The 24,519-nt window shown below is 47.1% G+C and overlaps 1 protein-coding gene across 1 annotated transcript in view; it reads left to right on the top strand.

Moving 5' to 3' along the window:
• SH3TC2 (SH3 domain and tetratricopeptide repeats 2) overlaps window positions 1-20,296 on the top strand; it is a 43,567-nt gene extending 23,271 nt beyond the window's left edge. The window contains exons 9-17 of the mRNA XM_081137011.1: window positions 464-597; window positions 2,893-2,934; window positions 3,059-4,744; window positions 4,842-5,022; window positions 12,399-12,549; window positions 14,470-14,592; window positions 15,597-15,747; window positions 17,490-17,686; window positions 19,216-20,296. Coding sequence (XP_080993137.1) covers window positions 464-597; window positions 2,893-2,934; window positions 3,059-4,744; window positions 4,842-5,022; window positions 12,399-12,549; window positions 14,470-14,592; window positions 15,597-15,747; window positions 17,490-17,686; window positions 19,216-19,407 — 2,857 coding nt within the window. The 3' untranslated portion in view covers window positions 19,408-20,296. The remainder of the gene's footprint in view (window positions 1-463; window positions 598-2,892; window positions 2,935-3,058; window positions 4,745-4,841; window positions 5,023-12,398; window positions 12,550-14,469; window positions 14,593-15,596; window positions 15,748-17,489; window positions 17,687-19,215) is intronic.
• The last annotated feature ends 4,223 nt before the right edge of the window (window positions 20,297-24,519 follow it).

Here is a 24,519-nt window from a genome sequence, read left to right as displayed (position 1 = left end):
AGGGTTGCCGTTGTCCTACACCTGGTCACCTGTGGGACCCAAAGCACCAGAGACTGCACATGCAGTAGGGAAGGGGGAAGTGAGCCAGGAAGGAGGGAGGGGTGGATGGAGAGGAGAGGGAGCCTGGCTCATTGCATCCCCACAAAGCCCTCTCTAGATTACAGACTTCCCTGAAGCACAGCAATCAGGAGACCCCACAAACATCCTGGACACAAGCAGCAGCCAGGGTGTGAAGTCCTGGGAACCAGCCCTGTGTGCTATGCTGGAGGTTGGCCACTGGGTGTCACTCTTAGCCTATGTTTGTTTGGTATGAGGTTTCTGAAGGTGGTCCAGCCTTGGCTGAAGTCTTCCCACATGTTACCTCCCTGTCTGGTACAAAGTGTGGGAACCCCTCCCTTCATATTACATTGAAAATTAGGGGACCTTTCACTGATCTGTGCCCATGCCTTTTGTCTCAATGCAGGAGCAAGAACTGCACCTTTTTCAGTGATGAGGAAAGATGCTCTCTGGGGGTCCTGGGAAGTGACAGGAATGCTGAGTGTGCCAGCTTCCTCCACACACTTGCACATACCGACATAACGTCTGTCTACCGGCTTAGTGAGTGTTTGCTCCTCCAACCCCTTGGAAAGCCCAGGCTCCTCAAGACTAAGAGTGTTTCCAACCAGGAATTAAATATCTTTAAATTCTAATCCCATCCAGGAATTTGGAGCTATGGCTACCGTTCAGTTGATGACCTGCACCATATTGGATTAGCAGCACTTTCACTTTAGAGTTTAGGCAGCTCTAGGTCTGGGTGGGACTTGTTGCCTAGAAAGATATGTTGAAATCAACTCAACTATCGTGTGGGAGGTCAGTTGTATTGAGCCTTCCATTCTAATCCTGGAGATTTAAACTTCATGAGTTGTGGCTATGGTCCCTCTTAGGGCTGAAGTAAGTCTAGGTCCCCAATGATAAAGGTGGGGGTGTAGAATGTTACAGCTGGATGGACTTTAAAACGTGATTTCTCCTCCCATTTCACAGATTGGGAAACTGAGGCCCTGGTAAATTAGTGCCTGAGCCAGGATAAGAACTGCCCTCCCTCCTTTTCTAGTCAGCACAATCCCTACGTTCACACTGACTCCAGCACAAATGACATGGATTGTTGGGTGCGTTAGATTTGGGTGGGTGAGGGGTTCTCAGTGCGCAGTTTTCAGGAGTGTCAGGGTGACTGGGTGAATGAATGACATTCCCTTCCCGTCCTTTGGGAAGGGCCTATTGCCCTGTGTCAGGAAGAACGTTCTCCCAGTGACAGTGATTTGAAAAAAGATTCTTGTTTCTCCCATCTCTTCAGCAATGGTGGTGATGTGTCCACTTTCATTAGTTGGGGCACGTTTCATGGATATAGCCAGAGATTCTGCAAGAGGTACCCTCAGGGCAGCTCCCAGGAGCAGAGGTGGGAGGGAGCTGGAGTCTTTCTCTACACAGGGAACATTTGTGAGGAGCACCTAGCTCAGGCTGAGTCAGGAATCTGAAACTATGGGTGGCCACAGACTTGGATCTGAGGTATTTCCCAACTACTGATCACCACTGGGAGAGATCCAGGAGCCGGTTCCAGGCAGCCCATTGCCTCTTATCTAAAGACCAGGAGTACAACTCATCTGGGCGCAGAGCTGTGCCTTGTGGTGTGCTGGCTGCTCCTGGCACCAAGGCAACCAGCAGAGGGAGCATCCTCTTGGTACATTCCAGCTCCCCCAAGGCCTATATCCCACTGAAGAAGTGTCTCTGCAATTCTTCCTCCAGATGAAGCACATTTTTGTAGCTCATGCACTGTTTGTGCTCTCGTTGGTCCTGGCCTGGAGAGAAATGGCTGCAGTAAGACTGGCTTGTGTCCTCACATCAGTGAGGGCCGGGCACATGAACTTCTAGCTCTCCTGTGCTGGCCTGCGGGGCCTTCTCCCCATGGGGAGTTGCAGATCTCAAGTATCTGCAATGACACAGAAAAAAACCTTCCCCAGAGAACAGAAGGCAGAGGCCTGATGTCCTCAAGGTACACTGGAGAGCCCAGAGTGAGGGCTGTTTCTGCTCTGCCAGGAAGAGGTAGACTTTTTCTAGCAGCCCCTTTCCTGTGGAGCACGAATCTGGCCTTGGCCTCCAGAGCTCCACTGCGGCTGCTCTAGCCAAGAGGGTTCACTTCTTTGCTGCCAAACTCATGAGGTCTCAGTTCTTGCCAGGTCTTGTTTCACTTTTGTGCCAGGTCTATTCCATTCTCTATCTAGAGCTCCTGCGAACTCAGATTGTCCAAAACTGGGCCCAAGACTGTCCTTTCATCTACCTCAACCCACTGAGTCACTTCAGAGAACAAAACTGTGACCCTTAGATGCACCCTCGCTTTCTTTTTTTCATTATTCACGTTTGGTCACCTCGCCCTGCCAGAGCACACTGTACACACTCAATCAGAGTCTGTTGAGGGGAAGGATGATGAATGAAAGGGGGAGAAGGGAGGACCTGGGATGCACGGGAACGGGCGGCAGTGCCACGTGCCACCCAGTACGCTGCATGTGGAGGTCTGGTCACGGCTCTGTGGTAAAATTGCTGAGAGATTCGGGGCTTCATAGTTCATCATCCCCCCATCCCCACGCCTCTTGGCATAGAGCTCATGTTTTCAGCTCTTCTTCTCTGACTCTGGGTCTCATTTCTACCTCGGTTCCCAACTGTACAGTGAGTGGGTTAGGTTCCAGCAACTCTAAACTGATGACGAAGGGGAGAATCCTGCCCAGTTCCTTAAAGATGGCTGATGGTCTGAAACTTAAACACAGAGTCTCCTAAGGGGCCACTGGTCTGGGGGACACCTGCAGGCAGAGGCATGGTGGCCCATGATGACCTAACACAGGTCTGTCCTTCATCTCCATCCAGGTGGGTTTGAATCCATCCAGAATCTTCCAAACGATCTGAGCGGTGAGTAGAGATCATGCTGACCCCGACCTCCGGCCCTTCAGGACAGCATCCTATCCTCTTGCCAAGAGCCGGCCCCTGCAGTGGCAGGCGCTCAGGGTTGCTCAACTCTGCCTGTCCCTTACAGCGTCCCAGCCCGAAGGCTTCCAGGAGGCCCGGCCTGGTGGAGCCTGGGAGGAGCACCATGCCATGAGCTCCAGCAGCTCCGAGGACTCCAGCCTGGAGGAGCTCCTCTCCGCCGCCTCAGACAGTTACCACCTGCCGGAGCCAGATGACCTTGATGACCCAGAGCTGCTCATGGACCTCAACTCTGGTCAGGAGGAGGAGGCAGCCGAGACCTTCGCCCCCATATTGACTTTCCTGGATCACAAGGGCTACGCCGACCACTTGAAGAGTCTCTATGATCTCTCCTTCTCCTTCCTCACGTCTTCTTTTTATAACTTCTCGGAGGAGGACGAGCTGGTGGTCTACCTGGAGGCCTCCAGGAAGTGGGCCAAGCGGAGCCACAGGACCTGGGCCCATGCGCGGCTCTGCTTCCTCCTGGGCCGACTGAGCGTCAGGAAGGTCAAGCTTTCCCAGGCCAGGGTGTACTTCGAGGAGGCCATCCGCATTCTCGACGGGGCGTTTGAGGACCTGTCCCTGGTGTCTGCTCTGTACATCAACCTGGCTGCCATCTACCTGCGGCAGAGGCTAAGGCATAAAGGCTCAGCCCTGTTGGAAAAGGCCGGGGCCCTGTTGGCCTGCCTGCCTGACCGCGAGGCCAGTGCCAAGAGTGAGCTTGACGTGGTGGCCTATGTGCTGCGCCAGGGCATTGCGTCGGGCAGCTGCGCCCTGGAGGCCAGGGCCTGCTTCCTGGCCATCCGGCTGCTCCTAAGGCTCGGCCGGCATGAGGAGGTCCTGCCCTTTGCTGAACGACTGCAGCTTCTCTCTGGACACCCTCCTGCCTCCAATACTGTGGCCACCATCCTGAGTTTTCTGTATGATAAGAAATACCTTCCGCATCTTGCAGTGGCCTCTGTCCGGCAACGTGGTCCCCAGAGTGCCCAAGGGATGTCCCTTTCGATTTGGCAGGTCCACCTAGCCCTCCAAAATGCCACCAAGCTCCTTGCTGTTCCCTCCCAAAGCTGGAATGAAGTTCCCGCCCTGGCCTGTCCGGCACTCAGGCAGGCACTGGCTGCCTGTGAGGAGCAGGCAGATCAGAGCACCCAGAGGACGCTGTGTCTCATCCTATCCAAAGTATACCTCCAACACAGGTCTCCCGACGGTGCCATCCACTACCTGAGCCAAGCCTTGATGCTAGGGCAGCTGCTGGGTGAGCAGGAAGCCTTTGAGTCTTCTCTCTGCCTGGCATGGGCTTATCTCTTAGCCAGCCAGGCAAAGAAGGCTTTGGACATCCTCTATCCACTCTTACACTCCCTGAAAGAGACAGAGACTGTTACCCAAAAGGGGGTGGTCAATAACCTTCTGGGACTTGCACTTCAAGGTGAAGGCCGGATGAACAGGGCAGCCAAGAGCTATCTCCGGGCCTTGAACAGGGCCCAGGAGATGGGGGATGTGCGTAACCAGGCAGTGACTCTGGCCAATCTTGGCCACCTGTCCCTTAAGTCCTGGGCTCTGCAGCCAGCCAGAGACTATATCCTACAGGCCATCCAACTCTATTGTAAACTCCAGGCCACTGTGGAGACAGACATGGAATTAGTACAGGTGCTTCTCTGGCTGGCCCAAGTCCTGGTGTGTGGACACCAGCTGGACAGTGGCCGCCTTTGTTATGAAATGGCATTGCTGTTTGGCTTAAGGCATCGACACCTAAAGAGTGAGTATGTCCCCTGCTGCCGGGAAGCTTGAGAGACAAGTATTAGAGTACATTTTGCCCTTGTCCTATCTCATTCATGTCCCTGCTTTATGTTCAGGTCAGCTTCAGGTCACCAAATCCCTCTGCCATTTCTACAGCTCTGTGTCCCCAAACCCCGAGGCATGCATCACCTACCACGAGCACTGGCTGACGCTGGCTCAGCAACTCAGAGACCGGAAGATGGAGGGGCAGCTGCTCGAGTCCCTCGGGCAGCTCTATCGGAACCTAAACACGGCCAGGTGAGTCTGGGCTTAGGGACAGTCCTAGAAACATCTTTTTTCCCTTAAGGAGAAACAGTATTGTTTCCCTCAGGACGTCAAATCCAAATGCCCATGGTATGTTTATCCATTAAGGAAAAGAGCATGGGCTTTGCAGCTACCACACAGTGCAGGCCCAGTGTCGTCATCATTTAGCTGTATGATTTGGACAAGTTATTTAATTTCTCCAGGCCTCAGCGTCCTCATCAGTCAAGGGAGGATACTAATGGCATCTATGCTCTAGTGTTTTTGTGAGGAATAGATGAGTTAATGCACATGGAGCCCTTGGAACAGTGTCTGATACATAGAAGGAGCTCAGTAATGTTGCCCATGTCACAGTTACTTGTGTTTCCATAACAACACATCATGTGCCCATGGCCAAGGATGCATAATGCAGAAAGGTGGCTGTTATACCCAGGATGGTGGGACCCACAGGTCTTCCTTACCTGAAGACAGCTGGTATTAGGGAAAGGGCACTTAAAGTAAATTGATTCACTGAAAATGGGTATAAAATTTTACGGTAAAAAAAGTTTCTTTGGGCCCTTTAAAATGAAACTGGAAATTATAAAACTAAGTTTCTTTTCACTTTTTAGTTACAAATACTTAGGTTATAACTGCAACTCTGCACTAAGTCTTGGAATAAACAACGGAAGTGTTGGCTGTTTAGCTTAATTGTGTTGACAAAATTGTGTAATATCCAATGAAACATCCTGTGTTTTGCGATTGACTTTTCAGCAATCTTTTACAAAGGCTCATTTTTGCAAAAATATACCAAAACCTAACTGTTTTACCCAAAGGCTTCTTTTAACCCTTTGGTATTTCAATTTTTCTCAAAGCATCCTGCCATCTCCGGCTGATTTTCTCTTCCCTGTCTCGTCACTGGTCTAATCTGCCCATCCTCATTTGTCAGTGGTACGTGGCCTGCAGCTCTGCACTCTAACAAGCCTTTAATTCATTCTATTAAATTCTACATGGTTTGCAAGATATTCAACTGCATTTTGCAACAGATTAGCATTGTAGCATTGAATTAATAATTATAACTTCTAAAATAGAGCAGAGATAATTGCTAGTGTTGAGCAGAGAGAGATGGTTGAAGAGAAGCTAATTAAATTATAATTTTTGCTTCTCTGGGCAACATGGTAATCTGGTAACCCAAGGTACCTGGATAATCAGATCATGAATAATCAGATAACGATCTCTCTCTTTCTCCCCCCCCCCAACTCTGTCTTTCTCTCCCTCACCTTTTCCCTCTCTTATAAGAATCAGGTATCCTGCACATCTCCCGTTACCTATGCCTTCAGTCCCAAGAAGGGAGTTTTCCATCCTTGCATCATGTGAGGGGACAGGAGGCAAGGGGCCCCAGTGCTGCCTTTTTGTCCATTCCAGTACACCCTAGGAGTTGGGATGATTCTAGAGCAGATCCAGAAGTCAGGCTTGAATTAATCTTAGAGATGGAACAGTCATGTTCATGGTGTGGCCTCATAGGAATGGGCTTTAGGAAAGTTGGATTTTAAGGGTCTGGTGTAAGGGTGGCAAATACGTGTCAGGTTGATTGCCACCTCCCACTGTGTACAAGCTTAGTCTCAGATTAGTCACTGCTCGCAGCCATCACCTACCCCACTGCCATCCTTTGCCCACCAGCCTCCCTCCCACCTCCAGTTGTCAAAAAACACTGAAATCTTAAGGGGGAAGCCAGAGAGAAAGCCCTGGATGCTGTCAGCACAGATGGCAGAGGCCTTATTTAAGCCAGTGTGAAGGATCACTATACTTCTTTGATGGAAGTGATAGAGAGGAGGTAAGAAATGGGGCTGCAGTTGGTCTAAGAAGTGACTGGAGGAAGACAGTAGCCACAGAGGTGGGATAGGAGCAACTGAAATAAGAGTGGGGGTCAGGAAGTCTGATCCTGCCATGAGCTAATAACATGTCTGTAAACAAGTCATTTCTCTTCTTGGTTGCACCATTGATAAAGTTAAATTGAATGAGGTGCCTTCCAGTTCTAAGATGTTGAGTCTAGGACCAGCCAGCTGTGCTATTCTGACCCTGGCAATAGCCCTCTCAGTACCAGAATTCCTGCTGCCTCCAAAGCATCTGGAATTCTGGGGACAGATTCTAAAGTTGTGGGCCTCCTTGGAGGACCTTTTAGATCAGACACCTAAGCTTTTGGGGTTTTGAAAGTCTTTGCAGTAGGTCCAGGAGGTCATGATATAGTGACCATAGCTCCATGTGGGCAGACATCATGTCTAACATAGAACTTGGCACAGAGAAAACATACAGTACATATTTGTGTGGGTCAGCTGAGTAGTTAATTACAGTAGTCTCCAGTTATCCAGTTTTGCTTTCCACAGTTTCAGTTACCCATAATCAATTGTGGTCCAAAAATATTAAGTGGAAATGAAGAATTTACAAGTTTTAAACTGTATGCTGTCCTGAGTAGCATGACATCTCATTCTGTCCCCCCCATCCTTCCTGGGACTTGAATCATACTTGTCCAGTGTGTCCATGCTATACATGCTCCCTGCCCATTAGTCACTTAGGAAGTCCTCTTGGTTATCAGATTGACTGTAGAGGTATCACAGTGCTTATGTTCAAGTAATCTTTATTTTACTTAATAATAGCCCCAAAGTGCAAAAGTAGTGATGCTGGCAATCTGGATATGCCACAGAGAAGCCATAAAGTGCTTCCTTTACATGAAAAGGTACGTATGTATAGCAAAAAAAACAGTCCATATCCACAGTTTCAGGTGTTTGTTTGGGGCATTGGAACATATCCCTTGTGGATAAGGGGGACTACTGTAGTTATTTAGTGCAGCAGTCTACTAGTTCTAGCTCTTACATTTAAGTCAATCAGCCACTTTGAGTTCATTTTTGTGTATAGTGTGAGGTAGGGGTTGTTTCATTCTTTTGCATGAACATCCAGTTGTCCAAGTACCACTTGTTGAAAAATTATTTTTCCCCATTGAATGTTTAATGATTTTAAACAAAACACTCCCCAGTGAACGTTTTGTTTAATATCAATGGACTGTAAACGTAAGTGTTTATTTCTGGACTTGGAACTCTATTCTGTTGATTGATACGTGTAGCCTATGCCAGACTACACCATTATTGTAACTTTGTGGTAACTTTTAAATTGGGCAGTGTGAGTCCTCCAAACATGTTTTTCAAGATTATTTTGGCTCTCTGGGTCCCTTGTTCTTCCATATGAAATTTAGCATTAGCTTTTCAGTTTCTGCAAAGAAGCCAGCTGGGATTTTGATAGGGAAAATGTTGTATCTGTAGATCAATTTGGGTGGATTGCCATCTTAACAATGTCATGTCTCAGAATTCATGAACATGGGTGTCTTTCCACTTACTTAGATCTCCTTTAATCTCTTTCAACAGTGTGTTGTAGTTTATAGAATATACATTTTCACTTCTCTTGTTAAATGTATTCTGAAGTAGTTTTTGATGCTATTATAAATGGAATTGTCTTCTTAATTTCACTTTCAGATTGTTCATTGACATTTATGTAGAAATACAGTAGGTTTTTGCATGTTAATTTTGCATCCTGCAACTGTTTATTAGTTCTAACAGTTTGTGTGTGTGCACAGGTCTGTTCCTTAGGATTTTCTACATATAAAATCATGTCACATGCAAATATAGCTTTACTTTTTCCTTTCCTATCTAGATGTCTTTTCTTCTTTCTCTTTCTTTCTTTCTTTCTCTCTCTCTCTCTTCCTCCCTCCCTCCCTCCCTCCTTTCTTCCTTTCTTTCTTTCTTTCTTTCTTTCTTTCTTTCTTTCTTTCTTTCTCTTTCTTTCTTTCTTTCTTTCTTTTCTTTCTTTCTTTCTTTCTTTCTTTCTTCTTTCTTTCTTTCTTTCTTCTTTCTTTCTTTCTTTCTTTCTTCTTTCTCTTTCTTTCTTTCTTTCTTCTTTCTTTCTTTCTTTCTTTCTTTCTTTCTTTCTTTCTTTCTTTCTTTCTTTCTTTCTTTCTTTCTCTCTCTCTTTCTTTCTTCCCTCCCTCCCTCCCTCCCTCCCTTCCTTCCTTCCTTCCTTCCTTCCTTCCTTCCTTCCTTCCTTCCTTCCTTCCTTCCTTCCTTCCTTCCTTCCTCCTTCTTCTTCTTCTTCTCCTCCTTCTCCTTCTTCTCCTTCTTCTCCTCCTTCTCCTTCTTCTCCTTCTCCTCCTCCTCCCCCTCCCCCTCCTTCTCCTTCTTCTCCTTCTCCTTCTTCTTCTCCTTCTTCTCCTCCTTCTCCTCCTCCTTCTTCTCCTTCTTCTTTCTTCTTCTTCTTTTTCTCCTTCTCCTTCTCCTCCTTCTCCTTCTCCTCCTCCTCCCCCTCCCCCTCCTTCTCCTTCTTCTCCTTCTCCTTCTCCTTCTCCTTCTCCTTCTCCTTCTCCTTCTTCTCCTTCTTCTCCTCCTTCTCCTCCTTCTCCTCCTTCTTCTTCTCCTCCTCCTTCTTCTTCTCCTCCTCCTTCTTCTTCTCCTCCTCCTTCTTCTTCTCCTCCTCCTTCTTCTTCTTCTCCTTCTTCTCCTTCTCCTTCTCCTTCCTCCTTCTTCTTCTTTCTTCTTTCTTCTTTCTTCTTTCTTCTTCTTCTTCTTCCTGTATAACATCCTAGATAGAACCTTCAGTATGATGTCAAATAGAGGGTGAGAGTAGAAATTCTTGTCTTAAACTTGATATTAGGGAGAAAGCATTCAGACTTTCACCATTAAGTATAAAATTAGCTGTGAATGTTTCATAAATGCTCTTTATTAGGCTGAGGAATTTCTCTTCTATTCTTAGTTCTTTGTGTATTTTTATTATTAAAGGGTGTTGATTTTTTTCAAATTCTTTTTATGCACCTATTGAGCTTATGTGCATTCTTCTTTTATTCTATTAATAAGGTGTGTTGAACTGATTGACTTTAGTATGTTGAATTGACCTTGCATTCCTGGGATAAATCCCTCTTGGTCATGGAGTAGAATCCGCTTGGTACGGTGCTGGATTCAGTTTCCTAGTATTTTTATATCTATATTCATAAGAGATATTAGTTTTTCTTGAATAAACACTCCCCAAATTGTTGCAAGCCCTTGGTTAACTTCCAGAGTTCTGAAACAAATTGATCGTGACAATTTTTTGTAGGTGTTTGCATTGGTTTTATGGAGGAGTGGATTTTTGGAGGTTTTACTCCATTGTTCTGGAAGTTGATCCAGATTAGGCTTTTTAAATCCTAACATTCTATAATTCTAAAACCTTGGGCTCTTATTTGTATAACTGGGAGGAAATAACTAACCATCTACTTCTGCTTTACCATCAATGAGTGATACTAAGAGGAAGACCATGAAGTACCTTAGGTGACAGAGGAAACCTGCAAACATAAGGTCACTATCCTTTTATAGAATGCTCAGTTTATCGAGGATGACATGTTATAAGGCTATATTTACTTGCATATATAAATCACCCATTTCTACAGAGCACTCAAGAGAAAAAGAGAACGAAGACCAGTTAACAGACAGAAGAACAAGTGTTTCCAGGCCCCGGGGGTGATCACTGTAAATTAGCTCTAAGCTCCCCGGAGTGAGGTAAAAAGGAGAAAGCCACACATGGTTCTCACCATCGGATAAAAGAACATAAGTAAATATATCTGTTGGAGCAATTTTTTTCTTGGCACTGATTCCTAGGAGGAATTTATTAAGTGGTTTTTGATGTAATAGATACATTTCTTCATCTGACCTTCCCTTGAGGGATTTCCATTCTCACAAAGCTCAAAGCCACAGCGGGCAAAGGCAGGAGGTGTTTGCAGGTGAGACGCAGGCATCTGCAGGGCCAGGTGTGGAGGGAAAGGAAGGAACACCAGCAACTAAGGGTCAGGGAAGACTTCATGAAGCTGGTAGCATGTGAGGATGCCCTTGAGGGATAAATAAGACTTTGAAGTAGGGTAAAAGAATGGAATTTTGGGCAGAAAGAGTAGCAGTAGCAACAGAAATGTAGGGAAGGTGGAGACACATTTGGAAGACATGGTGTAGGCTTAAAAGACAGTTTGTTCATCTGGATATGAGTACTAAGGGAGAGAGAGGACTCCAGCTGTTCCCTAGGAGGGGATGTGGAGCGGGGTGGGGGGGGAGGGCTTGCAGGGGGCTCTGAGTCTGCGCAGTGAGCATCCATTGTGAAAGTGGGTGGTTAGGGTCATAATGGTAACAGAAGGCATTCAGTCAGATGCACGGTTTACCAAGCAATGTGTTGTCTCAGATACCCATACGAGGTAGAAAGAGCTGTAGAAATTGAGAGCTAATGATGCCTGGCTTGCAACAGTGATGATTCTGATAGAGTCAGTCTGGGGTAGCTCTGGGAGTCTGTTATTAATAAGCTCCCAGGTAATGCTGAATCAGGTGGGCTATGGATCAGGCTTTTGTCGGATGTGGGTGTCATGGGACAAGTCCTGGGCTGGGACTCAGAGGAAGGGCGTTCTGGCCTCGAGTCTTCCCCTAATGTGCTGTGCAGTCTTGTACAGCCACTTCCCATCTCTGGGCCTGTTTCCTCTATAAAATAAGGGGGTTGGTCTAGGTCAACAAGTCTCAACCCAGGCTGCACAGTGGTCACTATTGGAGAGCCTTGACAGAGTGCTGGTGCCTGCGCCACACTCCCCGAGTGTCCTGGGCTAGCCTGGCAAGCCTTCACACTGCGGTGAGTTTGCCTGTGTATGTGTGTTTGGAAAGCTTTCAGGTGATTCCACATGCTGCTGGAGTTGAGCACTACCATCTAGTGCTCCTTCTTGTTCTAGAATTCCAAGTCTGCACAACACTACGTTAGCTATGCCTCATTTCTTCATTAATCCCTGTCATGGGGGAAGAGTATCCTACATAAGACAGTTTTTCCAGGTAATTAAAGAGTACTTCATTAAGCACCAATCTTTTAAAACTTCTGCTCTTCCTGATCCTTCTTCTTAAAACATCAAAATGTTTTTGATGATTTAAAGTCACCACTATGGTCATTCATTTGTGCATTTATTCAATAAATAGGCATTTGGCATCTATTGTATGTTAGGTGCTTATGAATAAAATGTTATAGTGCAGTAGAAAGATGGATGGACCGTGGGTCAGTAATAATAATGATGACTAATATTTAAATATTTGTGAAGTGTTTACTCTATGGTGGGCACTGTTCTAAGCACTCTCATTTTATTATTATATTTAATCCTTACAATAGTCCTCCAAGGCAGGTACAGTTATATCCCCATATTACAGTTTGGGAAACCAAGGCAAGAGAAGTCCTGTATTTTCTCAAGGTCACCAACTGGTTGAGGCAGAGCCGGGGTTCTAATCACTCCCAGACCTCCCTGTGTGACCTGAAACAATGTTGGTCCCTCCCAGAGCCCTCACGTCTTATGATCCATGCCTGCCCTTCAGGTCCCTCAGGCGGTCCCTCACCTGCATCAAGGAGAGCCTGCGGATCTTCATCGACCTGGGGGAGGAAGACAAGGCTGCCGAGGCCTGGCTCAGGGCTGGGCGACTCCACTACCTCCTGCAGGAAGACGAGCTGGTGGAGCTGTACCTGCAGGTAGGCCTGCTGCACAGCTCATCTGCTGACTTGGGCCATTTTGGGAGGCAGCTGTAGCCTCCAAAGGGACCATCTGGAGCTAGAGAGAGGTGATGTCCTCTCCTTGGAGGGAAAGTCAACACTGGCTGCTCCCTGGACACAAGATGGAAATCAGGGCAGTCTGAATACAGGTGGCAAAGAGCCAGTCCCTGAGTCCATACACACATGGAAGCTCCCAAAGAACATGGTGGGAGACTCCCTCACCTGTCATGTCAGGTACATCCATCTTTCCAAAGCTTGGCACACACCTCGACTTCAGTGTTGTGCTGCAATTTGAGGTGAGGTTGATATATGTGGAATGTTAACATTATTGTTCTCAAACTGTATGACCTTGGACTTGCTACATGAGCTCTCTAGGCCTCAGATTCTTCATGAGGGAACCCAATCTCTAGTAAGGATTAGGCGTATCACTTGCATAGTAAATACATATGCATAGTAAGCAGTTACTAAGTGCTTGGGACTTGGTAAATGCTTAATAAATGGAATTTCATTATTATTATTAGCTGCAACTACTGACATGATGATGGTATATAAATAAGATTTGATCCATCAAAAATATGCTTCTCAACTTTTCTCCCTTCCCACTTCTTACTGCCTTCCTTTTTACTCCCCCTTACTCCATTACTTAAACTCCCTCAGACTCACTTGCGCAGAGACTGAGTGGTTGCGTAACATTGATCAAATGCACAGGAGACTTTTGCAAACACATCACATGCATGATGTAGTTTAATCTTCATTACAAGTGCAGCAAGAGTTTCTACTGAAATTCCCATTTTACTCATGAGGCGCAAAGAGGCTGAGTAATTTGCTCAAGGCCATACAGCCAGTGAGCGGTGGGAGCCGCCCCGGCAGTGTGACTGAAAGCTGTCACTCTCAGGTTCCATTCCGCCTTGGCGTTCTAGAGCTGGGAGGATTTTCAGAGAGCAGGTCATTGTTTTGCCTCATCCTCCCCAGGAGACGGAGGCCCAGAGGAGCTGTTTGGGTTGGCACAGAGCCTCCTGATTCCAGTATCCTGTCTCACCACCTGTCTCCGTGTAGCTGCATATATGCAGTAGCAATAACCGTGGGGTCTTTCCCCACAGATTCACTGGCCAGAACTGGTCCCAGGCCCACCCACCCCAGACTGCCATCTACCTGGAAGTTCTGCAGGTCATTTCCCCAGAAGTGAATCGTTTTGTCTGGGGCTGGGCAAGGTCCCTCAGCGGGGCTGTGGTGTGCGCTTCACCCTCAGCTTCCCACCACGCTGTTTTGGTGCAGTATCAAAGAGCTTGGCAGAGAGAAAAGTCATGGGGCGAGGAGAAGGGTATTGGGCTGAAGACACTAGCATTTGTTTGCCACTGACTACTGATGTGAACGTGGAGAGGTTTCTTCCTGTTTCTGAGCCTGTTTCTCCATCTGGAAAGTGCAGGTGTTGGATGAGATCACTGCTTCTCAAAGTTCAGTCATTCGTACATCAAGGTCACAGTTTTGCCGTACCTGTGTAGCATTTATGTCACTTTTTTTTTTTACTTAACTTCAAGTCGACTTAGCTTTTTACACTTAACAATGCTATCTGAAATCACAGGTTTTGATGTATCATTAATATTTTTTTCCTTAAAACATTAAAATAAATACTTAGCTATAAAAACACAAAATGTTTATCTGTGTACTGCTGAAAATCATTCTAGGGCCAGACGATATAACCTCTCATACAGTGGTGGGGAGGTGCCAGACTAGAGAATCTCAAAGGCTTTCTCCCGGCTCCATGAGTGTGGAGGACAATTCAGGATCCTGGGGATGTCAGCAGAGGGTTAAACTGGGTTGTCTGGATCCCACCTCCGCCAGTTCTGTGGACGTCTGAAGTCTTCTCTCTGTCTTTGATGGTCTCTATGCCCCATGCAGGCAGCCATCCAGAAAGCCCTGAAGCCAGAGGAGCCCTCCCTAGCCCTCAGGCTCTATGAAGAAGCAGGGGATGTGTTCTTCAACGGGACCCGCCGCAGGCATCACGCCGTGGAGTATTACCGAGTGAGTCCCGCTGCGCCCCGTGCCCAGCCAGGCCCTGGCACACACGTGGGGGCCGCGTAGACGTCAGCCTGGCCTGCCCTCCCCTCTTTTGCTGGTGTTTCTTTTTCTTCTCCTTGTCCATGTAAGAAACGTCCAGGCCCGAGAGAGTTTCTATGAGTTTATTGAGCCAAACTGATGACAATTCCTGGGAAGCAAAATCTCAACAGATTGAGAAAAAGCTCCAGAGAATGGCAGATTTGCAACTTATTTTATGCATTAAAATCAAAGGAGGAGACGCAAAGAGGGTTACACGAAATCCACTGGTGGTAGATTAAGGAGACAGGAGAAGGCAAAACAGGGAAATCTCTGGGATTAGATAAAAAGTAGAACAGCCCAGCAGGTGTGGTTCAGCGGTTGAGCATCAACCTAAGATCCAGGAGATCGCTGTTCGATTCCCAGTCAGGGCACATGCCCGGGTTGCTGACTCGATCCCCAGTGGGGAGCGTGCTGGAGGCAGCCGATCAATGACTCTCTCATCATTGATGTTTCTCTCTCTCTCTCCCTTTCCCTTCCTCTCTCTGAAATCAATAAAGATATATATTAAAAAACAACAACTAAGTCTCGGAGAGATGAAGTGATGTTCCTAACATTTCATTATAATAAAAATAATAGAAATGACCATCTATTGGGCACTCTCACACTGTGCCCACATGCACTTTGTAGATTAGTGCTGTGAGTGCTGAGGGAGCACATGGCTGGGGGTGAATAACTTTCCTGCTCTCAGTCTTCCCAAACTTAGGAGGCCCGCTGACCTCTAGTTCTTGCCCCTCTAAGATCTGGGAAGAGCAACCAAGAGCAAGGGCCAAGAGAGCAAGCTGAGAAAACTTGTGTGTGGAAGCATGACGGATTCCCTTGGTTTTAGTCACTACCACCCCCCAACCCAGCAGTGGAAGGTGAGCCTCCTAGTGTATGGTATATACCCGTGATTCTTGGGAGACTAAGATTCCTTGTGCCTCTCTTCTCAGGGTGGGGCCATTCCTTTAGCAAGGAGAATGAAGGCCGTGAGAACCGAGCTCCGGATTTTCAACAAGCTGACGGAGCTGCAGATCAGCCTGGAAGGCTATGACAAGGCTTTGGAATTTGCCACCCTGGCGGCCAGACTCAGCTCAGTCACAGGTAGGTGGTCCTGTATTGAATGGGAGGGGAAGACACTCCCAGAGAGGCACAACAAAGCAGCCACAGCACAGGCTCTGGGTCAGACTGCATGGGTTCAAATTCCAGGTCCAACTGCAGGGAGACCTTAGCTAAGGAAGCTGCTGAAGTCTCAGGTTTGTCTTTGGCAGATCAGGATTAAAAGTAGCACCCGCCTCATGCAGTTGTTACGAAGACTAATGATTTATCCACGCAGAATCTGTAGCACAGTGCTTGGTATCTAACGCGTCCTTGATAAGTGTTACCTGTGCTACTCTAATCCTTAGGTTAAGGGGGGTATTATTCCCCAGGACAGGGAAAATGGTATTTTATCTTATGCACGGGCAATGGCCAGTAGCAAAAATATTGTGCCCTATATTTTTAATTGGTTGATTGTATAATTGTATATTTTCCCCCATGAAATTGAAATGTAAATGAAAGTCAGATTCCCATTAACTTAGCTCACCACATTGCCTAAATAGTTTGCATTAGTGGGAAACACTCTAAGTCATTAAAACAGAAAGTAGGGAGAATAAAAAAGTTTTAAAAGGCGCCTTATTTCGAATGTTGGTGCTCAAGGGAAAGCAGGTTTGATTAGAGGAGCCTTGGTTAGATATGGAGGCAAATACAGTCTTCCCTGATGATTCTAGAAGGGACTTCTGGGCATGCTTAAGGGCACAAAATGTTTATGCTACCGGAGGATATTGTGTCTAATTGCACCTCAGAGCTCTTCTCTTCCTCTCTTTTTCTTTACGCACAAAAACTCTGAGCCACTGTCTGCTGATCTTAGGCCTTTGGGGCCCCAGGTAGCTGCCTCTAGGAGCACTCTGTATCTAAACAGAAGCTGAATGGAGGCCATTTTCACTCTCTTGAGCTTCCCTGTGACTGCATTTGTCCATATCAAAGAATTTTCTTTTCCCTTGGATTTTCTATTATAATTTGGGCTTTTGTCCCTTTAAAGCTTAAAAGTGATGTTTTTAGATTGCATCAAGCAGCCACCTTACAAATATTCTAAAAAAATAACCAAAAACAAAACAAACACAACCCATTGGAAGCCTTTGTTCTCTTTAAAAGGCCACTTTGTATTAAAGGAATTAGTTATTAAAACAAACCCACCCAAAACCAAAACAACAAGATCTAGGCTCATTAGAATGAAGGTTCCATAGTGTGGGTTACTGGTGAGCGGGCCTCTGTGGCTTCTCTGATACCAGAGTTGATAAAGGGGCAGTGCTGACCCCTGCTGGAGGCAGCCCAGAGCCCTCAGGACAGTCCATGTGTGGAGCAGACACGTGTTCTAGTTATTTCATTGTAAAGCATCCTTAGCTGTTCCGTCTGCTTGTCTTGTCACCACATCCCATTACAGGAATTTGGAAGTAATTATTTCTCAGAACCTCAAGTTAAGGTGGCACCTGTAGTAGCGAGAAAGTTTCCTTCAGGAAGTATCCCAGAAAATCTTGACTAGCACACTCTCAGACAGCTCTGCGTTTTCTTTTCTAACACTTATCACTGGTGTAATTTTACTTTTGTTTGTGGGATTATTTAAGGAATGTTTGTGTCTTATGAGACAATAACCGTCATGAGACAGGAACCTGTCTGCTTTGTTCCTTATGTCCCAAGCACAGTCCCTGGTACCTAACAGACCTTCACAAAATTGTGCAGAATGACTGAGGGAACAAGTGATGTGAAGTGTTGGCTGCCAGAATCTCTCTCAGTCTTCCAATTCCTAGGAGACCAGAAGCAGAAGCTGGTGGCCTTTCACCGTCTGGCTACGGTGTACTATTCCCTGCACATGTACGAGATGGCCGAGGACTGCTACCTGAAGACACTGTCCCTCTGTCCAGCCTGGCTGCAGAGTCCCAAGGAGGCCTTGTACTATGCAAAGGTATATTGTCGCCTGGGCCGACTCACCTTCTACCAGCTGAAGGTAAGAGCCAGGCTTCTAAGATCATGTGAGAGCTGCCATTAAACTAGGTTCTTCCCTGACCCTGAGCCTTCAGGGTAGAGCTGAGATGGCCCAGATGGGGGTCCCGTCTCATAGGATGGGGAGTGACTCAACTGGGGACCCACTGGCTCTATCTACTCCACCCCATTGGAGAGCTCAAAGATGCCTCCCATCTCTGAGGACAGATCTTAGCCCCTCTTTTTCCTTGCTCTGCTCTGATTCCTGTGGCCACTTTACCTATCAGGTGCTATGGGCACATTGCCTAGTGCCTGAGAGCATCCCAACAGCCCATGATAACATATGGGACCCAAACACAAGGACTGTAAGCTCCAAAATGAAAATCAAAATTAATGCTTACCTGTGTGTCTACAAGCTGTTATAGGTCAACTAGTCAGCTGCAACTCACTTATAAAGTTATATAAACTGTATTTTAGGAGGAATCTGTTTGAGGTAAGGAGGTACGAGTCTTCGAATGTCAGCGTGCCCAGGTTCTTAGAAGGTCTCAGTCCTGATTCTCCTGTTTGCTCTGCTGGAGTTGAATCCAGAGCTTACTTTCCCAGCCACTTCTAGAACTGTGAAGGAGATCTGGAACTCTTACAATTCTGGCCCTCAAATCTTGTCCCCACTCATTGGCTTCCCTTTATCAAAGATCCCGGTCTGCTCCCTCACAAGCCTTAATCTCTTAATACAGTGGCCTCTGAGTCACGCCTGTGTTTTGCCCCAGGGAATCCTCAGAGCAACTCTGCTGTCCTTTTCTTATTTGCCAGACGTTGTTTCTGGCTTGGATTAATTTTCGAGTTATGAGGGTTAATGGGAACCAGACATCCCTTTTTGCGTCTCACCCAAAGCAGCATCTGTTCCTCATCTCTGCCGTGGAGGGGGGGACAGCTGGGTAGTGAAGGACTCCCCAGCCCTCTTGCCTCCCTGTCCCACAGCTCCCAGGAAGCGGTTCAGGGACAAAGTGCGTGTGATCCAACTCTATCCACTAAAGGCTCTAGGGCTTGTCAGGAGAACTCAGCTCAAACTAGCTTAAGCAGAAAAGGCATTTTGTTGGCTTAAATGACAGGGAAGTTCAGGAATAAATTCAGTGGCCGGTAGTTCTGGTGCTGACACTCAAACACCATCATGCATTTCCCGCCTCTCACATCTCTTGGCTCTGATGCTTCCACTTCTCTGTGTTTCTTGGTCTCCTTCCCCTCCCACTACTGGCAGGCATAAGCCCACATCTAAAAGGGTAAGGGGCCATTTTCTCTGGTAGGCCACACTGGAAGGCGGGGAGGGACTGGGATAGGTCAGCTTGAGTCATCTTTGCATTCCTGAAGCCCTGTGTCCAAAGGGAGGCTGCTTCATGATTGGCTGGCCCCAGGTAAGGTGCCACCTGAGCCTGGGGAGGAGAGCCACCAGAGTTAGCAGAGCCCTGGATTGAAGGGGAGTAGGGAAGAAGCTCCCCCAGCCTCTCCTGGAAATGTTGCTAATGCTGTCTCTTCTTTGCCCCCGTGCCACGGGGTTAGGATGCCCACGATGCCACTGAGTACTTCTGGCTGGCCCTGGCAGCAGCGGTCCAGCTGGGTGACGAGGAGCTGCAGGACACCATCAGGAGCAGGCTGGACAGCATCTGCAAGAGTCCCTTGTGGCTCAGCAGCCCAACTGGGCGCTCCGCAGAGAGGGCACGGTGGCTTAGTGGCGGCGGCCTGGCCCTCTGAGGAGAGCTGTCCCATCTCTGATCAGTTGCCATGGCCAGAAGTTGCCTCCCTGCCTTAGTCTCCTGGACACTAATCGGAGGGTCCGAGTCGTCACCTGGCCCAGCCCCCTCAGTTTACAGGGGGAAGAACACAGTCTGGAGGGAGAGGGGCTCATTCTGGGCTGGCCACACCAGTGGTGAGTGACGGAGCTGGGGTGAGAAGTCCTGGCTTTGGGTCTAGAGCCTCACCAGTGGACGGTGGCCCTTCTACACACATGGCCTTGGAAATATGCTTTCTCAACACACGGTTCTCCTGGAGAAAATGCGAAACCCTGCCTCTGGGAAACCTCACTGCTTCTCCAGGGAAATCAGGAACCGTGCTGAGAGGAGGCAAGCAGACTGACTCTGCACCCTCACTGACTTTGCTCAGGGAAAGACCCCTCCCCTTGCCCGTGGAGAAACCTGGGGACCAGCAGGTGGGAATGACCATGCTCTTAGGCCAAAAGATGCAGCCTCAGAATGTCCCCTGGAAGGCACAGGGTGTGAGGTGGAATGCAGATTCTGTCTATCCTGCTCCTAGGAACCCCTGGAAAGCTTCCCAAGGGCCAGGGTATAAAAAAGGAACACTAACACCTGGCTGGCATGGCTCAGCTGTTGAGCCTCAACCTAGGATCCAGGAGACTGAGGTTCGATTCCTGGTCAAGACACATGCCCAGCAGGGGGCGTGCAGGAGGCAGCCAATCAGTGACTCTCATCACTGATGTTTCTCTCTCTTTTTCCCTCTCCCTTCCACTCTCTGAAATCAATAAAAAATATATATTAAAAAAAAACAAAACTGAACACTAAGACAGCTATGATGTAAATTACATGTAAATAGTGTATATTATTAAATATTGCCCATTTACATTTGTATACATTTGTCCCCTTTATAATAGGGAGAGATGGGATGGGAGGCCTGAAGGATGGGTGTGGTCAGATTTCAGGGCAGCTCCTCAACAAAGCATGTCTATCAGTTTCTATCACTGATGGCACACGCAGTGGCCGGAACATTGTTAGTGAGCTCACAGTCCCTGTAGGAAGGCAGGATTCCAAGGCCAACTTGCAGGGTAGCTCACAAGGCTACGGTCAAGGTGTCAGCCGTGGCTGCAACCTTCTCAAGCTCGGCTGGGGGGAAAATCCACTTTCAAACTCATGCACATCATGTTGGCAGGAAGCAGTGCCTCGATTGCTGTGGCCAGAGGCTGCCCAAGCTCCCTGCTTCATCACAGTGAGCCAGCGAAAGAGCGAGAAAGGGAAGTCACAGGCTTCTCATAACCTAATCTCAGCAGCAATATCCAATTCGCTTTGCCTGTTCTATTCCTTATAAAAGTGAGGCCTGGCCGGGCGTGGCTCAGCAGTTGAGCGTCGACCTAGGATCCAGGTGATCGGGGTTCGATTCCCGGTCAGGGCACATGCCCACACAAAAAGGGAGGGAAGTACCAAGGGTGTAAACACTAGGAGGCAGGGAATCACTGGGGCCATTTCAGAGTCTGCCTACCCCAATAGTTCTGCCTCAGTAGGTCTGGGAGACACCCCCGGAATATGCATTTTTAATGAGCAACTCCAGTGATCCTGAGGCAGGTGGTTCACCCTGGCTCTGAACTGTGGGAACACACAAGAAGATCCAGCCATGGGGCTCCCCATCCCAATGTCCAACAGCTTCCATTTTGCTGTGAGACCCTCTCTCCTTAATTTCTGGCTTCTTGGGCCAAACATACGGTTGGTGGTGTGTTGGGATGGGGAGCAGGTGGTGAATTGAATCAACATTGCATCTTTCAATCACCAAGCTTGTCTATACATCAGTACAAGCTCTTAGGAGCTTGCTTGGTTGTCAAAACACTCTACAGAATTTTCTTCTCCAGAAAGGAAAGGAAGTGGCCTAATTCACTACCATGTAAAATAGATGTGGTTTTGCTCCAGCCACAAACCGTAAAATCCCGTGCAGGGATAGATGCTGTGGAGGAGTCTAACCTCCTGTGCAGAGTCCTTTCAAAAGCATTCCTGGGAGCTGATCAGGGGCACACGGGTGCCAGAGCTGGTGTGCATCTTACGTTTGAAGAAGGCTTTCTTGGCCCTGGAGCAGGTGCCCTCACTCATTCCCCATTGGACTCATGTTACAGACCCTCCCCCTTTCCCACTGACCCATGACTCTCCTGGACAGATGCCAATTTCCGTCCCTCTGACAGTGTGGCTCCCATAACTGCACCAGGCTTTTGGTATTGGCTGGTGGGTGGAGAGTACAGAGGGATGTTACTGTACTTAATGTTACTGAACATTGTACTTTAACATTGCCTTAAAGATTTTTCTTTCCCCCCCCCTCCCCCGGCAGCCACATCTTACCAGTGACATTGAGCTTATGATCAATTGAAACATCTCATATGAGCTTCTGTTTGACCAGATATTTTTCAGTTGCTACATATAAATTATACACACACACATATTTATACATATATATTTAAGTGAAGGGCATAATATCTACCCACATTACATTTCTTTGAGAATTTTGGTTAACATTTACTGATTCTGTGCACTTTGGTTCATCTATAAATCTGGTAAGTCTGCCTCTCACTAGGTCAGTTATAAAAATGTTCAGCTCACTTGCAAAGATAAGAGTAGGGCTTCTTTTTTTTTTTAAATAAGGAAAACACTGTACTGTGTCATTGCAAGGACTACATCCTATATGCAAATTGCTCTGCTGAAATCATTTTTAAAGTGTTTGAAAATTTCATTTAAAAAATATGGGTAGCCTGGCTGGGCGTGGCTCAGCGGTTGAGCGGCGACCTAGGATCCAGGAGATCAGGGTTCGATTCCCAGTCAGGGCACATGCCTGGGTTGCGGGCTCAATCCCCCGTTGGGGGCATGCAAGAGACAGCCCATCAATGACTCTCTCATCATTGATGTTTCTATCTCTCTCTCTCTCTCCCTCTCCTTTCCTCTCTCTGAAATCAATAAAGATACATTTTTAAAAATATGGGTAACTATTCCCCTTGAAATCGTGTTGAAGCTGTTTTCTCATGATCCACAGAGGGTGAAGTGGTGACTGGATCTGGTCTCTATTTAAGCAGGTTTTATTATACATATATTGTGACCAAAGATGATTTATCTAAACTTGTGTGGCCTGCCTGGCTCCTGGATCCTTGCATCTAACCTAAATAAAGAGCAAGGAGGGAATGACGACATCATGGAAAACCCTGTAACGTATTTTCTCAGCTTCTAGGTACATTACTTCCCTAGTTAACATTGTTAATGCTCCAAAATCCAATATGGACTTTATCTTGTTCTTATTTGCTTTTCCATTATTTCAAGATGTCTTTATATCGTGTGTGTGTGTTTTGTAAGGGGTAGGGGTTCAGAATAGGGAACCAGGTGGCGGGGGCGAGGGGAAACCTGGATTTGGGTCTTGAATTTGACATTAAATTGCAATGTGACCTCATGTTGGTCACTTAACCTCTGTATACCTCAGATCTCTGATCTCTAATATAAAAAGTATGATTCCGGCTCTGGGGTCCTTTCCAGCAAGTTATTTCCATATTGTATGAGCAGGAAGAGAGATTTGCGTCTGGGAAATGAAATCATTTGCTTTTATGGCCCAGTTTTGTTATCTTCTTCTCCCAGGTGAGTAAGCTAAGAAATAGAAAACTAATTTTCTCCCGGTCACACAGGTAGGTAGTACCCTGCATCTCACGACCCAAGCACTGAGCTGCACTAATGGCAGGGTTCTCTCGTGCACGGTGACCTTCAAGGTTGCACACATGTGTGGGTGTATGTGTGCATGTGTCTGTCACCATGCACACCACCCAAGCAGCCATTTACCAACCTTTTTCTAAATTGATTTACTTCCCTTACTCGTGTGAATTAATTTTATGAGATGACTGGTGTACGTCACAGAAAATCTTGCATTGCTTTCCATAAACAGTATTTCATAAATGAAAGCAAATGTGGTGAAAATGAAACGATTCACTAAACTCAGGCTAGATACTGTTGCCAAGGCGAGTGCTCAGCCTAGGCTCCATCAGGCATTATCTGAAAATAAAAAGACTGACAACTGGCAGGGAGTGTTGAAGATAGACCAAAGCTGTCCTCAAGCATCCAGAAAAATGGAGAAAGCAGTGCAGAGGACTGACCTCCCCACAAGGAGAGGCAGTGCTGCTCAGTGCCTTGTCTGGGCGTGAGCTGCCCACTTCAGGGAAGTGGGCCTCACTTGGGTGAGAGGGGAGGGGCACAGCATGTAACATAGGCCTCAGGATGAGGAGCACTGCGGTGGGAGCTCCGGCATGGGAGTGAGGGCTTCCTGGAAAAGGTGAGATCTAAGCCGAGTCTATACTTCTAACTGCAGGCCAGGGGGTGGAGAGGGCCTGGCATTTTCTGAAAAGAGCCACAAGTTCAGCAAAGCTGGAGCTAAGTCAAGGAGGTAAGGAGGGGAAGTGAGAGGAGAGGCTGGAGACAGACCCTGAAGGCCGTCACAAAAGCACACACGCCATTAGCACACACACCTAACCCTAAACTTTACTCTGAACCTAAAGATCACTCTAAAATTTATGCAAAAATAAACCCCTAAGTTTACTCTAATGTTAATGCTAACCCTAAATCTCAATTTAACCCTAAACATACAGTAACCTTAACTTTCGCAGTAACTGTCACTCACACTTTAAGTTATATCTGTACTTGGAAAGTCAGACACCAACACCCCAAGTGTTTGCCACAGTTATCCTTTTTGTCGGTGTTTGTCACAGGAAGTCATGGAGGTGATCACAGGGAACAGGGACAGATTGTTTTTTTCTCCATGTATGTGAAACAGCCAGTGTTGTGGCTTTTGTCTCAGTTTGGACAGTAATAGCCTCATCCTCAGGAAAAAAGCCTGCAGTGTTCAGATGGCCATTTTACTGGACTTAGGGTCAGAAAACCAACCTGAGATTCCAGAGGGATGAGAACTTCCAATGACCCAAGTTTGGTGAGCACCACAAAAAACCTGTTGGTACAAGCTCACCTTACTTGTTCCAAAGTTGTTACTGTTTCCAGTTCAGGAGAGAGTGACCTTGTGAGCCACGGACACTGAGGTTTCCTGCTTCAGCTCAGGCTATGCCCAGGAACCTGG

This window comes from Miniopterus schreibersii (assembly GCF_964146895.1).
Source record: "Miniopterus schreibersii genome assembly, chromosome: 4".
Taxonomy (NCBI): domain Eukaryota; kingdom Metazoa; phylum Chordata; class Mammalia; order Chiroptera; family Miniopteridae; genus Miniopterus; species Miniopterus schreibersii.
The sequence above is the reverse complement of the archived record's forward strand: the minus strand, read 5'-3'. Positions and strand labels throughout refer to the sequence as shown.